This window comes from Salvia hispanica, chromosome 4 (assembly GCF_029641045.1).
Source record: "Salvia hispanica isolate PSC_SH4W2 chromosome 4, Shi_PSC_v1, whole genome shotgun sequence".
NCBI lineage: Eukaryota > Viridiplantae > Streptophyta > Magnoliopsida > Lamiales > Lamiaceae > Salvia > Salvia hispanica.
Window position 1 is genome coordinate 10,285,077 of NC_142695.1, and position 18,436 is coordinate 10,303,512.

General features: G+C 39.7%; 3 protein-coding genes across 6 annotated transcripts; 1 reads left to right on the top strand and 2 right to left on the bottom strand.

Annotated features, from left to right (window-relative positions):
• Positions 1-7: 7 nt before the first annotated feature.
• Positions 8-5,961, bottom strand: LOC125195656 (SMAD/FHA domain-containing protein). 2 transcript variants are annotated; one of them, XM_048093797.2, is made up of 13 exons: positions 5,613-5,961; positions 5,000-5,181; positions 4,823-4,926; positions 4,378-4,458; positions 4,160-4,263; positions 3,924-4,010; positions 3,153-3,355; positions 2,292-2,493; positions 2,161-2,211; positions 1,979-2,077; positions 1,824-1,883; positions 1,608-1,732; positions 8-1,417 (listed from the first exon to the last, which is right to left on the bottom strand). In XM_048093797.2, the coding sequence occupies exons 1-13, from the start codon at positions 5,862-5,864 to the stop codon at positions 238-240; spliced, it is 2,730 nt and encodes a 909-aa protein (XP_047949754.1). In that variant the 5' UTR covers positions 5,865-5,961; the 3' UTR covers positions 8-237. The 2 variants fall into 2 exon arrangements, with proteins under 2 accessions (XP_047949754.1, XP_047949755.1); XM_048093798.2 differs by having other exon boundaries at positions 1,608-1,729; positions 5,613-5,960.
• Positions 5,962-12,567: 6,606 nt separating this feature from the next.
• On the top strand, positions 12,568-15,094 carry LOC125196838 (growth-regulating factor 9-like). Of its 3 annotated transcripts, XM_048095493.2 has the most exons (5): positions 12,568-13,022; positions 13,107-13,355; positions 13,858-14,081; positions 14,151-14,394; positions 14,516-15,094. In XM_048095493.2, exons 1-5 carry the CDS (start codon positions 12,965-12,967, stop codon positions 14,929-14,931), a joined length of 1,191 nt encoding a protein of 396 aa, XP_047951450.1. In that variant the 5' UTR covers positions 12,568-12,964; the 3' UTR covers positions 14,932-15,094. The 3 variants fall into 3 exon arrangements, with proteins under 3 accessions (XP_047951450.1, XP_047951451.1, XP_047951449.1); XM_048095494.2 differs by having other exon boundaries at positions 13,107-13,205; positions 13,858-14,394; XM_048095492.2 differs by having other exon boundaries at positions 12,570-13,022; positions 13,858-14,394.
• An 82-nt stretch (positions 15,095-15,176) lies between these two features.
• On the bottom strand, positions 15,177-17,392 carry AUR3 (ataurora3). Its single transcript, XM_048095495.2, has 6 exons — positions 17,135-17,392; positions 16,808-17,050; positions 16,542-16,637; positions 15,718-15,932; positions 15,551-15,623; positions 15,177-15,469 (listed from the first exon to the last, which is right to left on the bottom strand). The coding sequence occupies exons 1-6, from the start codon at positions 17,270-17,272 to the stop codon at positions 15,368-15,370; spliced, it is 867 nt and encodes a 288-aa protein (XP_047951452.1). The 5' UTR covers positions 17,273-17,392; the 3' UTR covers positions 15,177-15,367.
• Positions 17,393-18,436: the final 1,044 nt, after the last annotated feature.

The following is an 18,436-nucleotide window of genomic DNA, read 5'->3' on the forward strand; positions in this document are numbered from 1 at the left end:
ATAGATATATTGAAAAATAATTAAGTAGATATCTTAATTGGTTACACTGGATTCTAAATAACTACTGAAACACAAAAAATGGGACAGCAAGCAAGAAGTGAGTAATCGGAGAAGAAATAGCACTAAGCCACTAACTAACTATATCCACCTCGTGTTCCTAGAGTCCTACACCGCCCAAGGCTAACATTATTCACAAAAAGCAAGAAATGCATAAACAATAATTGAACTGTCTTGTCCCTATCCAACAGAGTCTTCTTGGGTGTCATCATCTCCCTCCATTTCAACGTCAGTGGCGGCTCCCTCTGTTTCAGCATCCGATGCTTCTCCACCGCCATCTTCGTTATCGCTGCAATCTTCGGTGTCAGAATTATAATCCACTCCCCTTTCAGATCCCACTCGATCATCACTCTCAACAACCCGACTAAACTGCTCCCTCAAATCAGGCGCCACTATGCCAATCATCTCACTGAGTGCCCGCCGTTCCTCGTGGTTCCGTCTGGCAGCGGCTTCCAGCTTGGTGGGCGGGATGTGTTGGCTCTCTGCAACGACACTGCTGGAATCATGTGCAGCTGCAGCACATTCATTGTCTTCTTTCGTCCCACTCGCTGGTGACGACTCGTTCTCTCCGTGAACCGAAGGAGCTGTGCTGCAACCCCAGCTCCCAACGGCTTCGGAAGCCAACAGGTCTGCCGTATTGATAGTCCCTCCGCCTTCTGTGTCTTCTATTCGTTCATCCTCACCATCATGGCGACCTTGTGACCGGGAAGTGTTTTGATCGTGTTCTGGTGTCTCTTGCTCGTTGGTGCAGTTATCAACCTGCATCGCATCCACATCTGGCGTGCTGCACCTATTCAGATCGATGTTCTTGCCACTCTGAAGTTCCAGGCTTTCCGTCTCCAGAACTTGCTCGGTTTCAGCAGCGCCACCTTCCAAGAGTTGGGGTGTGCCGACGCCTTCAGTTTCAGGAATTTGCTCGGTTCCAATGGCATCTCCACAAGAGAGGGGTGCCGTGCCAATGCCATTGATGTCAGAGCCAAACCCACCCTTGGCCTCGTCATCACACTCAGCACCGCCAAATTCTACCTCTTGTGTTTCTTCGCCCTGTTCCTGGGTTTTGGCATTGCAGTCATGCTTCTCTGTTACACTTGCTTCATCACTCGAAGACACAACTTGATCCATGTCAAGGAAAGGTCCCATTTTAGCCTTCCCGTTGCTTTGACAAACCCCATCCTTGTCTCTCACTAGAGATCCAGTTTCTTTGCCATCGACTGGATTGAGATCAATATCATTTGATGTTGTCTCATTGTTCTCTTCATCTTCTAGTGTCCTTTGCATTGCTTTAAGCTGTTCTTGCTGCTTCACAAGCAGCACTGATATCTCCTCTGTTGTCGAATAGAAAGCACGTAGCTGTGTTTCACTGCATTAAAATTATCATGGCATTAACAAACTTCGAAATGATGACAAATACAGCATCGCATCAAGATCCCATAGATATAACATTTGTTGAATCTATGTTGTGATTTATTTAAACTTCCTGCTCTCTAGAAAAAAGTGCTCAGTATAAGTTGATCAGTACTGAAATCCGTCAAAGATTATTCTATTCTTACCGGAGCATAATTCTTTCCCTAGCGCCTTTTAGCCGACGCCTTTCAAAATCAAGATCCCGCATTGCAGCACTAATCTCAAGTTCAAGAGCAGACACCTTTGACCATGCTTCCTCACGAGCTGCCTGCTACAGCAGCAAGAGAAACTCAGTTTGAGAAGCATAGAACTCATCAATCACCTCTGCTTAAATAAATGGTCTCATACAGAAAATCCCCTACCTTCTCACGTTCAAGTTCTTTCCTCAGTCCTTTTCTTTCATGTTCCAGTTCTTCAACCCTCTAAAACACAATGGCAGAATATAAGAAAAATATCGAACAGGTAACAAGTTCTGTTATGTAGCAGACAATAGGGAGGCAAGCAATAGTAAAATTACTTTTATAGTGCTGGCAGATGCTTGCTGTTCCTGATGGATTTGACCCTCCAATTGACGCACTTTGTTCTCAGAGTTCACTAACTTTTGCCGTGCATCTTCCTGCCATTAAAACAAGCAATATTAAGGCAAGATACTGATATACCTAGGCAAGATGCAGAATAACAAGGGAGGATGAAATATACCAATTTGGACCTCATTGTTTCCACCAATGTACAATTTTCCTTCTCAGCCTCCTGGATAATCACTTCATGAATAAGAAATGGCCATACATGAAAAGCCAGAGACTTATAGAGCTTATTATTATTATCTATACCTGAAGCTTATTTATAACGTCTTCTTGCTCCTTCTCTCGTCTCGTAGCAGTTTCCGATACTCGTTTCAGTTCCTCCATTGCCTCTACCTGTACTCTTTGTATTGCCATTTTCATATTTTCCAAAGCTTTCTCTCGCTCTTCTCTTCTCTGGTCACGCTCTTCATCTAGTAGTATTTTCAACTCTGATATAGAGGCCTTCTGGCTGAATGATTAAAAGATTAAGAAGCATCTTTAGAACATACTACCTCCGTCCACAAAAAATAGACAAAGATGAAAATGGCACGAGTTTTGATGTGCAATTAATAAAGTAAAGAGAGATATAGGAAAAAGTAAGAGACGAGAGAGAGGGAAAAGGTAGTGGAATGAGTGTTAGTGGATTGCGGAGTCAACATTATAAATGTGTAGGATTATTAATTGTTGAAAACTTTCCATATTTAGACTTGTCTAATTATGGTCGACGGCCCAAAATAGCAAACTAATCTATTTTTTGTGGACGGAGGTAGTATGACACAAACTAGTCATACCCAATGATTCTTGATAACAAGATGTTTATATATTAGACATGCATTCAAAATTGCACAAAGATTTTTAATAATGCCTCTCTATATGCCTAGTAACAAGAAATAGCAAGACTTCAGCCTGAACTCTCTGAATAGGAAAAAAAGATGGCAAAGGATAAGTAGAAGAACATCAGCAGTCAACGATCGAATGCTTCTTTATGTAGCTCTGAGTTGAATTCCTGAACAGTTTAATGGACTGAGTAATGTGTTTAAGCAATGACTGCAAGGAGCAAAAAGGGGCTATCTGGATGGCTTAACTTTTCTCTTATATGTGCATAAGTTAATAAGATACACTTCTTACCTAGTAATTATTTCATTGGCTTCAGTGCATGACTGCATAGATGCACTAAGTCTTTCATTAAGGTCCTCAATCCCATGTTTTTGCTCAGCAGACATTCGATTTAGCTCAGCTAATTCTTTGTCTTTAGACTCCAAAAATTGGTTCATCTGACTGAGTTGATCTAGAAAAGAATTTGATACAGATTCTTTCAACTCCTTCATTTCCTGCATAAGAAAATAAAATCGCTGATTGTAGGTACTGGTGTATTGCCCAAAATCAAATATTTGAGACCGAGTAATGCAAATGAATTAATGAATTAACAAGAAATCGAAGTTCAGAAAGAAAAAGTGAGTCAAAAATGTTAGCTCATTGTTGTCAAGAAACAATAGCGCTGACAAGCAAAGGTATATCATGGCTCTCCTACCAATAGGTAGGGGGTTCGAGTCACCATGGGGGTGGGTAGATGGGGAACCATTATTGGTCCTCTTTAGAAGAAAGGAAACAAAAATTAAGCAAAGGCATGTCATGGCTTCAGCTTATAGTGCAAGATGTTGAATTGCCAAATCAATCTGAATACACCAAGACAATTTCAATTATAAAGGATGGGAAACAAAACAGGAACAAGTAAATAAAAATGGACTCCTTCTAATCCAATGTGAGGGGTATTTGAGTTTCTTGATGTAAAAAAACTGAGGATCTTCTGTGAACAACTATATCGCAGATGATAATTAATACTGTGGCGAGGATTACAGAGACATGAAAGAACTCAATAAACAGAAAAAAACGACATACAGTATCATGCTTCTCAGTAGCTGCACGACTTTCACTGCGTAAGGATTCAACTGTTGCAACTTGATCTTCCAGTTGCTTCCGGAGTTCCTACACATACATCCAACATTCAAAACATACATAACGATACCACATAACTTTATAGATGTGAACGACTAAAAGTTGAATACAGTCTTCCATTAGTTTAGAAATTGATGAAACAGTACGGAAATTGGTAAAGTAGCAGCTCATTTAACTACCATATTTGATCTTTGAAGGCTGCGAAAATCGTCAAGGGAGAGTGGACCATCAGAAGCTCCTATGCCAATTCCTTTCAGTCTCTTGTTATCAGCACAATATTCCTCTTCGAAAATAAGTAAGTAATAAGTAATGCAGTACCATAAACTTAATGTTTAATGCAATCTACAGCAATGTTTACATAAAACATGAATCTATGATCTGGACAAAAAAAAGTTACCTGGTTTTCTCTTCAGAGATCCACCATCAGTCAGGCAAGAGGATTTCTGGACTTCACGATATACAAATGCAAAAGCAAGTTCTGCAAACATGCAGAAGGTCGCTCAGAAAAAAGTTTTAAGAAAATCATATGGACGACACATACACTAAAATATTCTCTATTTCTCTTACAACACTAATGTACCAGAAAGATCAAATGTTAAATTAGGAAAACAGTACTTTGCGGCATTATACTTCTTAACTAAAAGTAAATCATGTATGCAGCATCAAAGTACAGAACTTGCAGGCAATAATCTCAAGATAATGGCAGGTCAGCTTATATAATTGCATTGCTGGAGCATACAAGAATGGAGAAAAATTAAAAACCCAAGAAAAGCTAGAGATATGAACTGCACATTCCAGAATAAGGGTATAAATAATTGAGATAGTATTGCCATCAACTCTACCATGGTGCGGAGCAAATGCTATTGAGATAATGTCGCCATGGCGTAGCTTCGCTTCAAAAGTATTTTTGTTCAGTCTCTCCGAGTTTAAATATGTCCCATTTGTGCTACAAAAAACTAAGAAGCATCAGAATATTTTTATCTCAAATTTATGAACGTGTCCCTGATAAGATAACTCACCTAGAATCTTTCAAGAACACGGAACAGCTTGCCAATTGCTGTTCTGTATCTCCAGTAGCAATCTTCTTTCGGTATATCTTGCAATGATTAGCACTAACTGCTGGTGCAATGATCTGAAAACGCGTATCATCTACTAGCCGACCAATGCAATGTTCGTTTGAAGTTAGAAGCATATTCATGCCCTGATTTACCAAAACTTGAATCAGCCAGATTCTTAATAAGTGGAATCAGGATCACTGCCGATAGAATATGAACACGAATGCATACAATAACATCTAATCCACAAGTCTTAAGGACTAGATTAGAAGGCAGCATATAAAAAATGTAACCAAAACCATAGCAATAATCATGTACTACATATTGCAAACGAAATTAGTCCTGGAATATAAAGGAGAGGTCCCAGACTAATTATGAACATTGCCAACTAATTATAGACATAACACTCTCCATAACTGCAAGTAACATGCTAATGTGATCTTAAAATGCAGACAATAGCCTTTTAGAAGTACAACAAAGATGAAAGCAAGCAGTTTATACGATTAACATGGAACTATAATCAAAACCGGGCATGAATTTCAACTGACCCTGTATCATCAAACAAGAAAAAAGAGACCTGATTGCGCTTGCGCGCCTTCTCAGATATGGCCGTGAGCACTCCCCAAACACCGGGATCAGAGTACTGAAGCGGCTGAGCGGCAATTTTGGCCGCCACCGATGATATGAACTCTTCAGCGGTCTGCAGATTTCTCAAAAGCGGAGTGTTACCGCAGTTGTCGCCGAGGCGCATGGAGGGGGAGTTGAGGGCTGAGTGAGGGCTGGGCTTATCGGGCCTCGGAGTTGACGAATTCTCGTCTTCGTCGGCCATATCCCCAAATGAGAGTGAAAAGGGCTTCGATTTGGCGCGGATTTTGAAAACCCTAATTCTATTTCTGTAGCTGTGGGTTTAGCGTATGAGGGAAGCCGACGAATAATTTATTACTCCTACTCCTAATATTTTCACTTTTCGAATTATTTTTGTATAGAATGAATTACGCAAATGGACTCAACTATGCATTTACATGCAAAAGGTTCCTAAACTTTAAAAATATATAATAATATTTGTGGTATTTTTTCATTATTCTCACAAATTTGCATAAAAAATGCCTTCATTATTCTATCTTCTTACTTCACCTTCTATCTTCTTACTACTATTAATATTCTATGTAAACGGTTCTATTAGACTTTGACTATTGTGAACCCTGTTTTTTTAGTTATATCTCCTTTGAAATTAAAATTTTATCAATTCCAATATCATTTTGGTTGCTTGAGTATATTGTTGCTGCTTTAATAAATGTTTGCTTACTAGTTTATTGTTGCTAACTACGTGGAGCTATTGTAGGCTAATTGTTTTGGTGAAAGTAATATCCGAAAGAGGTTCCACTTTCATTCCACTCCATCTCACTACCTTATCCATCTTTTGTGCTTAACTTTTTGTGGGTTAAGTTTTATGTCTTCTGTGTTTAGTATTCAAAAACAAGTCTTACACCATCCCGACCATTTACCCCAAACTCAAGTCTATTTTCGAGTATACATCACACCATTTTTGAGTTTTTATCTAAATTTTTTTTTGCAATATCACCATATTTGGTGTTGTTTCACAAAAAACACCAAAAATGAATTTGAGTTTGGTGTATAGTTGGAAAAGATTTCTACACCGAAACTCATTTTTAGAGTATGGTTGAAGATGGTCTTACTGAGTATTTGCATGGTCTATTTGTAAGAGCATCCACTATAGGTGGATGCTTTTTGGTGGACAACTTTTTTTTTTGTCCATAGCCCCATTTTATTTGTCCACAGCCACAAAAAAAAGTGTCTACAGCAATAGTGGACACTTTTTGGTGGACAAATTTCACTTTATTTTATTTGTTTTATATTTTAATTCAATTACAATTAAAATTATCGGACTATAAATAATTAGAGAACGAGATAATAATAAAATTAAAAAGTTCGATGAGACCCAATATTCGTTGTATTCATGGATACCGGAAAATTATACAACGAACATTTAAAAAAAACATACAAAAACAAATAAAAACACCGCCACCATCTACTCGGTGGCGGAGTCGGAATCCGGTGCCTCATCTTCGTCGCCCACTCCCCCCGGCGCCGCCGCCCTTGCCCCCGCCGCCCCCGGCGTCGCCCCTGGACCAGTCAGCCCCAGATTCTCTATGATCCTACACATCAGCTCATAGTATATCGCCTTAGTGATCGGGTCGATGGCCGACTCGTAGAAACGGCAGTTATCTTGCAGTTGTTTCATCAACTGCACATTCAGGTTCCTGTTCAAGACCACATGGGCCCCATGGTCCACGGACTGAGCTCCAGAAGGCGCCCGCGCGTCTCGCGATCCAGACGCGGCCGCCGAGTAGCGGGAGGAACCTGCAGACATCCGGGCGCTGCGGATACTGGCCTTCTGCCCCGGAGGGCGTGAGCGCCTGGTGTGTGTATCAGAGGACTCCTCCACTTGGGCGTCGTTGAGGTCGATTGATTGTCCGCCGCTGCTGCTGCTGTAGTGCCCGGCTCTAGGGGTGAGCAAAATAACCGAAAACCGAATATTCGAACCGAACCAAACCGAAATTTTGAAATTCGGTTCGTTTTTTTCGGTTCGGTTCGATTTTAAAAATACAAAAATTTTGGTTTTTCGGTTCGGTTCGGTTTGGACGAAAAAAAAATCGAAAAATCGAAAAACCGAATTATATTTTAAATATATTATTATATATTTTTATCCTATTAATTTAGTATATTATATCATATATATAACATATATTCTTCTAATATATTTTTATATAATAAATATTATATATATTATATTAATTTTATATTATATATATTTATATCTATTAGTATATATAAAATAAAATAAATTAGATATATTAAAATATACTATTTTTTTTCGATTTTTCGGTTTTGTTTCGAAATTTTGGTTTTTTTGGTTTAGTTCGGTTTTTTAAGTTCGGTTTTCGGTTTTTGGTTTTTCGGTTTTTCGGTTCGGTTCGATTTCAATTTTAACCTAAATTCGGTTTTTCGGGTTCGGTTCGGTTTGGGCGAAAAACCGAACCGAAATGCACACCCCTACCCGGCTCTGTTGCGTCTATTGCGCTTCGCCGCGTGACCCTCGGTCTCCTCTGCACATATGGCCTTGAATTTCGGGCAGTTCTCGAGAACGAGAAACTCCTCCCAGTGGTTGAACTTAGGCTTATATAGCACGTTGTATTGGGACACAGACAGAGCCTTCACGTCGGTGGCGTTGCGGCCACTCTCAGCGGTGAGAAGGTTGTTGCCGTAGATGCCCGCGAACTTCTTGGTGGGTGTCAGAATCCTCCCAAACTTTTTCCGAAGTTGTTCCGCGTCACGCGGTTTGGCGCCTCTCGGCTTGAACTCATTGTAGGTCAACAAGACGCGCTTCCAAAAGCCGATCTCGGTCTGATCGGTGCCAACACAGGGGTCTGATGTGACGGCATCACATGCCCTCGCCACAGCAATCGACTCGTCTTTGGTGTAGTGCCCGCCCCGACTTGTTACCGCCGTTGCCGCTGCCATCCCCGTCGCCGTCGCTGCCGCCTCTCCCCCCACCACCGTTGCCGCCGCCCCTCCCACCACCACCGTTGCTGCCACCTCTCCCACCACCGCCGTCGCCGGTAGATCTCGTCGGCGGGGTCTCCGGTAGGCCCGGACTCATCAGCCCCATCATCTGCTCCAGTGTGAACCTATCGAAATCAAACAAAGGAGTCTGGGTGCGCTGGAAAGAGTGAGAAGGGGTATCCGGTCGCGGATGGTTGGGCGAGTCCATAGTGGGTCGATAATCTCCAAACGCCGAACGATCCAAATTCCTCTGATGAGAAGACTGACCCCGATATTGGCTTTGTTGCCACCGCGGGGATGTCGGTGACCACGACTGGAATGGAGGGGGACTGGGACTCGATCCCCACAGCTGAGATGGCTGGGAAGAAGGATAGTATCCGTATCCCGATTCTTCCGTGCCGGGTGAATCTTCGTCTCTCCCGTGCATTTGGTAAAATCTAGGGTTGTGAAATTGGGGGTGGAGTGAAAATGGGTGTGGAGTGGAAAACAAATTGGGTGGGGTATTTAAATAAGCCAAAAAATTTAATTACAAATTCGAACTTAAAAAAAAAAAAAAGGGAAAAGCCGGCGACCGCCGCGGCGGTTTCGCCGCGCAATAGATAGGCGCGGCGGCCGCCGCTTTTCTCTCTCATCCGGCCCGTCCTCGCCGCAAAGCCGGCGATGGCCCTTCCGCCCCAACATTTTCATCCGCCCGCGGGGCGGACGCGCCCCCCCTATAGACCGCCGCGGCGCGGCGCCCCTATAGTGGTTGCTCTAAGAGCAACTCCAAGGGGAGAAGGTAAATAAAAAGGGTATATCATGTTTATACCTTCTCAAAAAGTGCAATATACCTTCTCAAAAAGCAATCAACTCCAAGGATGAAAGGTATATTGAAAAGGTAAATAGGCATATTGTTGAGATTTTGCTGCTTCTCTCTCCCGTTTCTCTCTCCCGCCAATCTTAAAATCAGTTTTTTCCATTTTACCTTCTCTTCTATGGAGAGGTAAAGATACCTCCTCAATATGGGAAAAGGTATTTTACCTTCCCATTTACCTCCTCCCTTGGAGAGTGTTTTTCCATCAAAAAAAGGTAAATTTGGCGGTTATCATTGTTTACCTTCTTATTTACCTCCTCCCTTGGAGTTGCTCTAAGGATTATATCTCTAAACCAAGTCCTTGTAAAATACACTTCTCTTGCTTACTGCCATATCTCATACACTCTAGGATATAGCTAATAGCTCAATGAAATAAATGAATATAAACAAATTGGTGTATACAGAATTAAAATTAGAGATATTGTGACTTGCCGGCAAGAAAAAGTGAGAGAAATTGCTTCGACCAACAGTATTCAAAAGTATATGTTTGTTAATTTTAATATTGAACCTATTATGCAGCGATTCAAGAGAAAAGAATAGAAGAGAAATACTCCTATAATGAAATGATTGTATTTAACTTTAATAATGTAGATATATTATTTAATTTTTATATACTCCCTCAGTCTCATAAAAATAGACAATACTTTCTTTTTCATCTGTCCCATACAAATAGTACATATCTATTTATGGTATTTTTTTTCTCCTTACCTTTTACTTTATTATTTATGGACCCCACTATCCAATACACATTTTCAATTACCTTTTCTCATTCTCTTACTTTACCAATTATGCATAATTTGTTAGGATCTTCGACTACAACATTAGTTTGATATTGTCTGCTTTGGGCTCGCGCGGATTTGTTTTTGAATCATTCCCAAAAAGCCTCAAACTAATTGGGATTGAACAGGAATTATATACACCTTCCACCTTCCCTCCCTCATCTGATGTTATTTGGGGTTGGATAAGAATTATATACCCCTTCCAACTTCCATCCCTCATCTGATGTGGGATGGGTTTGTAACCCAACAAACCTCCCCTCAAACGAAGACCACATCGGGAATGTAGTCGACACAAACATAGGTCGTTCCAGCCCTGGCCCCTGGGTCATCTTGTTAGAGTTTGTATACTAGAAATCACCTTTCGAGTGATTGAATACTGTTAAAACTCTTATTTTATTTTCCAAATGAATAAACGTATTATTTTTGTCATAATGTTGTTATGTTTTACAGTTAATGGATGTTTATTGCATATTTAAATGTATAAGTAACTTAACAAAGTCTAAGTCTTTGTTTTAGTAGACCGGTTGTGGGCGTCGTCCACTTTAAGGTAACACGGTCAGTTCTAAACAAAGAAAAAGAATAATTTCACAACCTAGATAGGCTTAGACTACCTATCGTGAAAGGTTGCAATGTCAGTCCGATTATTTCTAAGCCTTACTGAAATAAGATGACGTTGGTGTGGTATAGCACTGAATGGATCTAACAGCGAGACAGTCTTTATGCTATCTACTGAAAGACGAGGTCTCGTAAATTATTTCTCAATCAATGTACGTTAGCATTGAGCATACGGTATTGATCGTGCACTACTTTGACTTACCAAATGGTGCGGGTTTTTCGCAACCCAATAAGCCTGGTATATTGGGTAGTGGTGATTAGTATCTAGCTGTGCAAGGATTGCTATTATGTTGAATCGTGCGCGAGGTGAGTCTCGTTTGATAACATCCTCAAGAGAGGCTTGAAATAAGGTTTTATTATTCGGAACCTAGCTAGTTGGAGTTTAATTACTCTATGAATAATAAATAAGATTTTCTTGTTGAGTCCTCTCTTGAAATAAATAAGATATTAATTAATTAAGTCCATAGCAGACAATAATTAATTAATGGATGTTTCTATCTTAAGCGCGGAAAATAAATATAAAGTATTGGAAACCCGAAGTACTTATAATTTCGGATTTGGATGGGGAGTGCAGTATTACTTATGTAGTGGCTGCTCGTAATATTTCAATTTTAGCTTATATTAAATTGGGTTTAATTTAATTAGAAAAAGCTAATTGGAGGAGCCCATATCCAAAGCCTTTCATAGATCCCTGACTGGGCCCAATATGTAACTTATTATAAATAGGAGAATAAAGGAGACAGAAAATACACTTATTTTTTCTCAAAATTTTCGGCCCCTACTTCTTGTGGTAGTCGAATTTCTCTCCTATGGGGGAAAGGATTTCTGTCTTCTCTATTTAAGTCCTAGTGCGCTGGTGAGATCAGCTCACCCTGATATCAGTTCGCAGTCCGGGAACCAGTCAGAAGATCCGTGGTTTTGTACTGAAGATCTTCACGAGGAGAAGGCGCTAGCTATCTTCGATTCTTTGGAGAATCATCAAGGTATAATGGTTGAACCTTAGAAAAACATGTTTTAGGTTTCAATTAATTTAAAGCGTGTTATTATTTGAGTTATGAGCATGATACATGTGATAATTACGCGAATAGAATTTGTCTAAATAATCCGCTAAATAGATCTGAATTATTATGTAATTGATTTATGTGAGCGCTTCCGCTGCCAACCCCTTCACATCTAGGGTCCGACTCTAACCCGAGTCTTTCAGGGCCCGACCCTACGCAGTCGACACGAACATGGGTCATTCCAGCTCTGCCCCCTTGGTCATCTAGGACCCGACTCTAACCCGAGTCTTTCTGGCCCGACCCTAATTAGGGCTCATCCAGGCCCCGACCCATAGCCACATGTGCTCTGATACCATTTGTTAGGATCGTCGACTGCAATATTATTTTGATATTGGCCGTTTTGGATCAAGCTTGCACCAATTTATTTTTGGATCACTTCTAGGGGTCGGATAAGAATTATATGCACTTTCGAATTTTTCATATTCAACCAATTTGGATTGGATGATTGGATGAGATTTGTAACCCAACAAAATTTACTACTACTATGTTGAAAATTTTAGTGGGATTAGTGGTTTACATAATTTTGGAATGAATGAATTGAAGGCTCCTGCCAAAAAGCTGACATGACAAAACTCTTACATTTACTACTACCATAACTGCATCATCACTCTCTCTCTGTATCACACACGCGCAATGTGCAGCAGCATAAGGGGAGGTGGCCGCATGCTTCTCTTTCTTCTCCAATTTTAGTCGGTTTCATTTGGCATTTCTTTTTTATTTTTTATCTTTTATCTTTTATCTTTTTGCCATTCAGTTCCAACATAAATGACACATGATATATGACACAGTATAACCACATCGCTCTCTGTCTTCTTTTTTCTCCTGGGTCGTGACCATCATGTTTAACACTATGTGTCTCTATTAATAAGAGAAACAGCGTGTGTCGTGTGTTCAGAAGTGCTTTACACCTGTTCCTTACAGACTACAGTTGCGGTTTCAGAGCTCCCACTGTTGGAATTGACATCAAACCTTTGCCCCTTTTCTCTTTCTTGGAATTCCCGGAAATGTGATTATATTTATAATTATTGAATTGTCCATGTATTCTCAACCACTCACTGCGCCTATTGCTATTGCCATTGCACCTCCTCCTCCAGGTTCCTCTCTCTCTCTCTCTCTACACACGTCCGAGTTGGGTGATTAGGATTGTTTATAATGTTTATGTGTTTGGGTTTATGAAGGTGAGGAAAAGCTCAATCTCGATCTTGAAATTGGGAGCTCTGCATGTGCAAATGCAATTGAAGGAGGGTTGAAGCAAGTCAAAATTGAACGTTTATTCAGTAGGGATCAGTTTGATGAGCTTTGCAACCAAATTTGTATCCATAATTCGATAGTCTATGGTTTTCCGGTGGCTTTTCACCTCCTCCTTCCCATATGGATTAGTGTTTTTAACTCTTTAGGCCCTGCCATTTACAACATTTACCCCACCTGTGAGTGCTACTTCTTCTGTTTCTTATTTGGGGGTTTTTGTTCTGTATGCAGATGGGACTTTTGTGAATTCGTTTTGTTATTTGAATTGATCTCTACTTTTTATATCACGAATATTACCTGATATTTGCAATGCTAGTTGTCACCATAGAATCCAATTCCAGAATTTCAAGTTCTCCAACATAGGCTTTGCAGATACTAATTAGCAGGCTGAGGATAGAAGAATCAGTATTTTTTGCTATGCATATTTGTATCAAAATTTCCAAATGGAGATCTGGATTTACTTCTGTCTTTCAAGGCAGTGATAATCTTGTCTATTTTGGAATTTTAATAACTGTTCAGTGTTTTAAATCTTGCTGGTGTATATCTTAATGCTGTCTTCTGCGTTGGCCTCTAAGCTTTCATTGTTTGCTACATTACAAATCTTTCTTATTCAATTATCGAAGATAAAGGCTATTTATAATGATTTTGATTCTTTTGTCTTGTGTGTGATTTTGTTTTCAGTAAGCGGTTTCAGCCCTGAGAAGTCTGATCATAGCAGTGTGATGGATGATTCTGAACCAGGAAGATGTAGGAGAACTGATGGGAGAAAGTGGAGGTGCAGCAAGAATGCGGTTCCACAACAGAAATACTGCGAAAGGCACATGCACCGGGGGCGTCAAGGTTCAAGAAAGCATGTGGAACCGATTCAGAGAGTATCGAAACCTATTAATCATCGAGCCCCTGATGTAACTAGGATGCCTGTAATGTCTTTGGTTGCATCTGATGTAGATGATCGAGTTTCTGTTTCTGTCCAGAGTGATCTCGGTCCCAGCCAACTGCGTTGCACCAATAGTGCTGACTATACCCTGAGCACCTGTTCTAGTTCGAGGGCTAACTGCTTGGTCAGTGGAGGTGATCATGGTGATGGAAAGTCTAGTCTTGATGATGCCGAACCTATAAACTTGAGTGGCAGAACGCAGAATGTTGTTGGAAACAACTACGTTGACTTCAATTCTCCGAGATATGGTTTGTCTCCCAAGAGTGTTCTTAACGCTGCAGGTTTTGTTCAAACTGATAAGTAGATAGTTGTACTTATACACTATGCACTCGACATAAGATTGGTCCAGTCTTAGGCTTCTTGTTGTCTGTCATGCTAAGTTTGAGATCCTTTCCTTGCTAGGAAAAATTGGGGTAGGGTTGGGCGCTACGGAAGGTGGAGCACAGAGATGCCGGAGAACAGATGGCAAGAAATGGCAATGCAGGCGAGACGTCCTCCACAACCAGAAGTACTGCGAGGCACACATGCACAGAGGGGTGAAGAGGCTCATGGTGAAACCAGAGCATTCAAATCACAGAGGGGTGAAGAGGCTTGTTGTGAAACCAGAACATTCGAAGCACACTCCTGCAGGGACAGCTCAAGAGGCACCCCGTGCCATAACTAGAAATCTTGACAGTGGCATCAACTTGAACACATTACCAGAAAGCCCTCGGCATCCCACGAGCAACGATTCTAGCAGCAGTGCCAGCGATGCCACGACCATCACCGACGAAAACATTAGCTATTGTCTCAGCAACAGCTCCCTTCATCATGGCTAGAAAATCAATGGAGTTCGCAATAACAAGACATGTTGTTGACCTTACTTTTGAGAAATTGTTGATTTAGATTGAACGAAGTTTTTTTGGTGTATGTATTTGAGAAATTGCTGAACTTTCTTTTTTGTTAAGTGCATATTGGGATCCAAGGAGAACTTATACCGGACATGCTGAGTTCTTTTGAGTTACTTTGAGTGAATAGAAACGCTCTGAGGTTTAGCTTATAGTAGCAACTTATGCATTGAAGATAAAGGCAAAGACTACAGCTTTATGTAAGTACTACTAGAATAAAGTAACACTGAATCCAGACTTTACAATGGCAAATATAAACTACAATAGATAATACAAGGCAAATATTAAAGGATGATTCTATATCTTCTCACTGAATTTAGAATTATGTGAGCTAGTTAAGTCAAAATAGCAAAAAGATTGGATAATGCTAATTTGGGCAGATCCCCAAAGAGTTGGCATTCTGCACGATCCAAGGATGTTCCATTATCTTCTGGAGGGACAATCTTTTTGATGAATCCTTCACAAGAAGCTGCACGGAAAGGTAATGCTTCAATCAAGAAGCAAAGAAAGATAAAACCATGATCCTCTGTGAAAGTTAAGAGAAAATTACCCTGCTAATGAGATCTTTAGCTTCTGCTGAAACATCAGGGGTGGAAGGAAAGGTCAAATCAATCTTCACTATCCTGCAGGGGTAGGTAGATATAGATCATATTACTAACTTGTGAATGAAATCTGATGAGGGTTAAAACAAAAGCGAGACAACGTTATACAGTACACCTTTTGAATGTATCCATCTGACTTTCGGCCTCAAACGGAGGGACACCATATAAAAACTCGTAGCACAGAATTCCTAATGTCCAGTTATCAACAGAATAATCATGCGCCTTTTTCTCCACCATTTCTGGAGCTAAATAGTCCAAGGTTCCACACATGGTGTGTCTTTTACTTTTGGACTGTACAGACCAACCGAAGTCTGCTATTTTGAGCCGACCCTACAAGTGATACAGAATATGGTATAATTTCAAAGACAATGTGATTTGTATTAAGTAGTACTTAGTATTTAGCTCATTCTTCAAGGTGTTTTACTTCTCTCACGGACACATCATACAACTCCACACTTTCCATCATCACATGGAAAAGAGAGGAGGGAGCAGTTCAAAGAATTCAAACTGCTTGGACGGAAAAATCAGTAAGGTTTATCACAGCCATAAAGCCGGGATATTATGAATTTCTTGCAATGTACTACAAAGCTACAGAATACATTATCCTCTAACAGTAATATTACACAGATAAATTGCATATTCTTAAATATATTCATGCTATTGCTATCCATGAGAAAGCTTCACGAAGTAGCTAGAAAATTGATCAAGCCAGTAAAACTGTTTCTTATCATAAGCACTCAATTGCCCTAAATGAAAAAACAATATTACGTTCAGTGTGTTTAAGACCTGAGCAAGGCATAGTTAGGAATAAGGAAGTGGTAAAGTGACAAAGAAACAATCTCATAGTACTAGTAAATAGATAAACTAACATAATGTTGATGAATTAGCTTGGTAAATGAAAATTATGCATCCATGACAGTCTTTGAGATCGAGCCATACCTCATGATCAAGCAACAAATTTTCCGGCTTGATGTCTCTGTGAATCACATGCTTATCATGACAGTATGCCAGAGCCTTCGTGAGACTATGTATATACTGCTTCAACAGAATTAAAACACCAATAACAAAAAAACAGATTATTCCAAAAGGCAGTCCAAAAAAGCTTCAAAACACAAGAAAATATAAACAATCCCCAAGCATTGAGTCATCTGGCAGTGTAAATGGAGATGTGCACAAAAACAGCAGCGAACAAAGCATAGTTTTACCGTGGCAGCCTGTGTCTCGGAGAGGTGTCCCAATTTTCGAAGCTCACGGTAAAGCTCGCCGCGGTGAGCATACTCCAAAATCAGAAAAATCCGCTCGTCGTCGTGAAACCATCCGTGAAGCCTCAGCACATTGGGGTGGCGGAGGGCGGTTTGGATTTCCATTTCCCTCCGCAACTGGTGCTGCAAGCCATACTTCTCAATTTGCTCCTTGAATATCACTTTTAACGCAACGATATACTTGCTCTACCCAAAAAAAACAAACAGAGAAGCTAAATTCTCACGCACATTAATGTGATGGTCATGGTTCAACGGAATAGGAAAATTTACCTTGATTTCGCGAGCTAGATACACTCTGCCGAATTTACCTTTGCCGAGGGGTTTGCCGACGTCGAAATCAGCGAGAGACCATTGCCTTTTAGAGGTGGTTTGGGGTTGAATCGGGGGTTTGCGCGGCTGGTCAGCCATCGGAACTGCGACCTCGAATTTGGGGAATTTTAGAAATTACGGATTGGGAATGGAGGGAACTGAAGATATTTGAATTTGTGAGATGCACGCCATAGATTATTCTACTACTACTAATTTAAATTTTACTCTGCGGTCTTCAGTCTTGTTTCCCCAATTTTATGATTTTTTGGCCTTTTTATTATTCTTTTAACCATTTATGTTTGTATTATTGCAATTGAGAAAATTTATAAATTTAGTCTCGGAATCGCTCCTTGTTTTGTAAAAAATCTCGACATGGCTCTAATCTTTGATGTAATATTATTAAAAGGACTTGAAGTTTTACGTTATTTCATGACCTTTTGATATATTTTAATCCAATGGACATTTTTTTTTTTAACTTTTGCAATTATTCTTTCCGTCTAGTTCTTTTAAGTTTGTCACAAATAACACATTTCTATTTTCGGAAATAATAAAGTTATTTTCTCTCTTCAATGAATACACCAACAACTTTTTCCCTCTCCAATTAAAATATTTCTTCTTCTCTCTTTATTTAATAGGTACTTAGTAGACATACACTTTCTCTATCCAATTAAACATAGTATTAATTAACAAGTCATAAAATTACATGTCGACTAAAAAATGTGTCATCTTAATCAAAGCGGATCTTTATTTAATAGGTACTTAGTAGACATACACTTTCTCTATCCAATTAAACATAGTATTAATTAACAAGTCATAAAATTACATGTCGACTAAAAAATGTGTCATCTTAATCAAAGCGGATGAAATATTATTCTCTTACTTCTCACCTCATCTTCAAACATATTAATAATCATGTTAGTTTATTGATGTTAATCATATTGAGTCAGAAGTAGTATATTTTATGATGTGAATTGATATTTATATATTTGCGAACTAATATGGTTTTGTATTCTGCCTTTTTTTTTATTCTAACTTTAAGAAAAGTTCTCAAATGAATCTCATAACCAAATTATTCAAAACTGAGAAAAAAAGTTTGGAACCTTTAAAACCAGAGGAAATGCATATGTCAACAGTTATCTTCACTATGAGAATGTTTAGAAATCAAAATGCAGAAAAAAGATACGCAATTGAACTAATACATGCCTATAAATTATGGAATCCGACTAAGGTAAAAACACACACAAAGAAGTAGATGGTAAATAC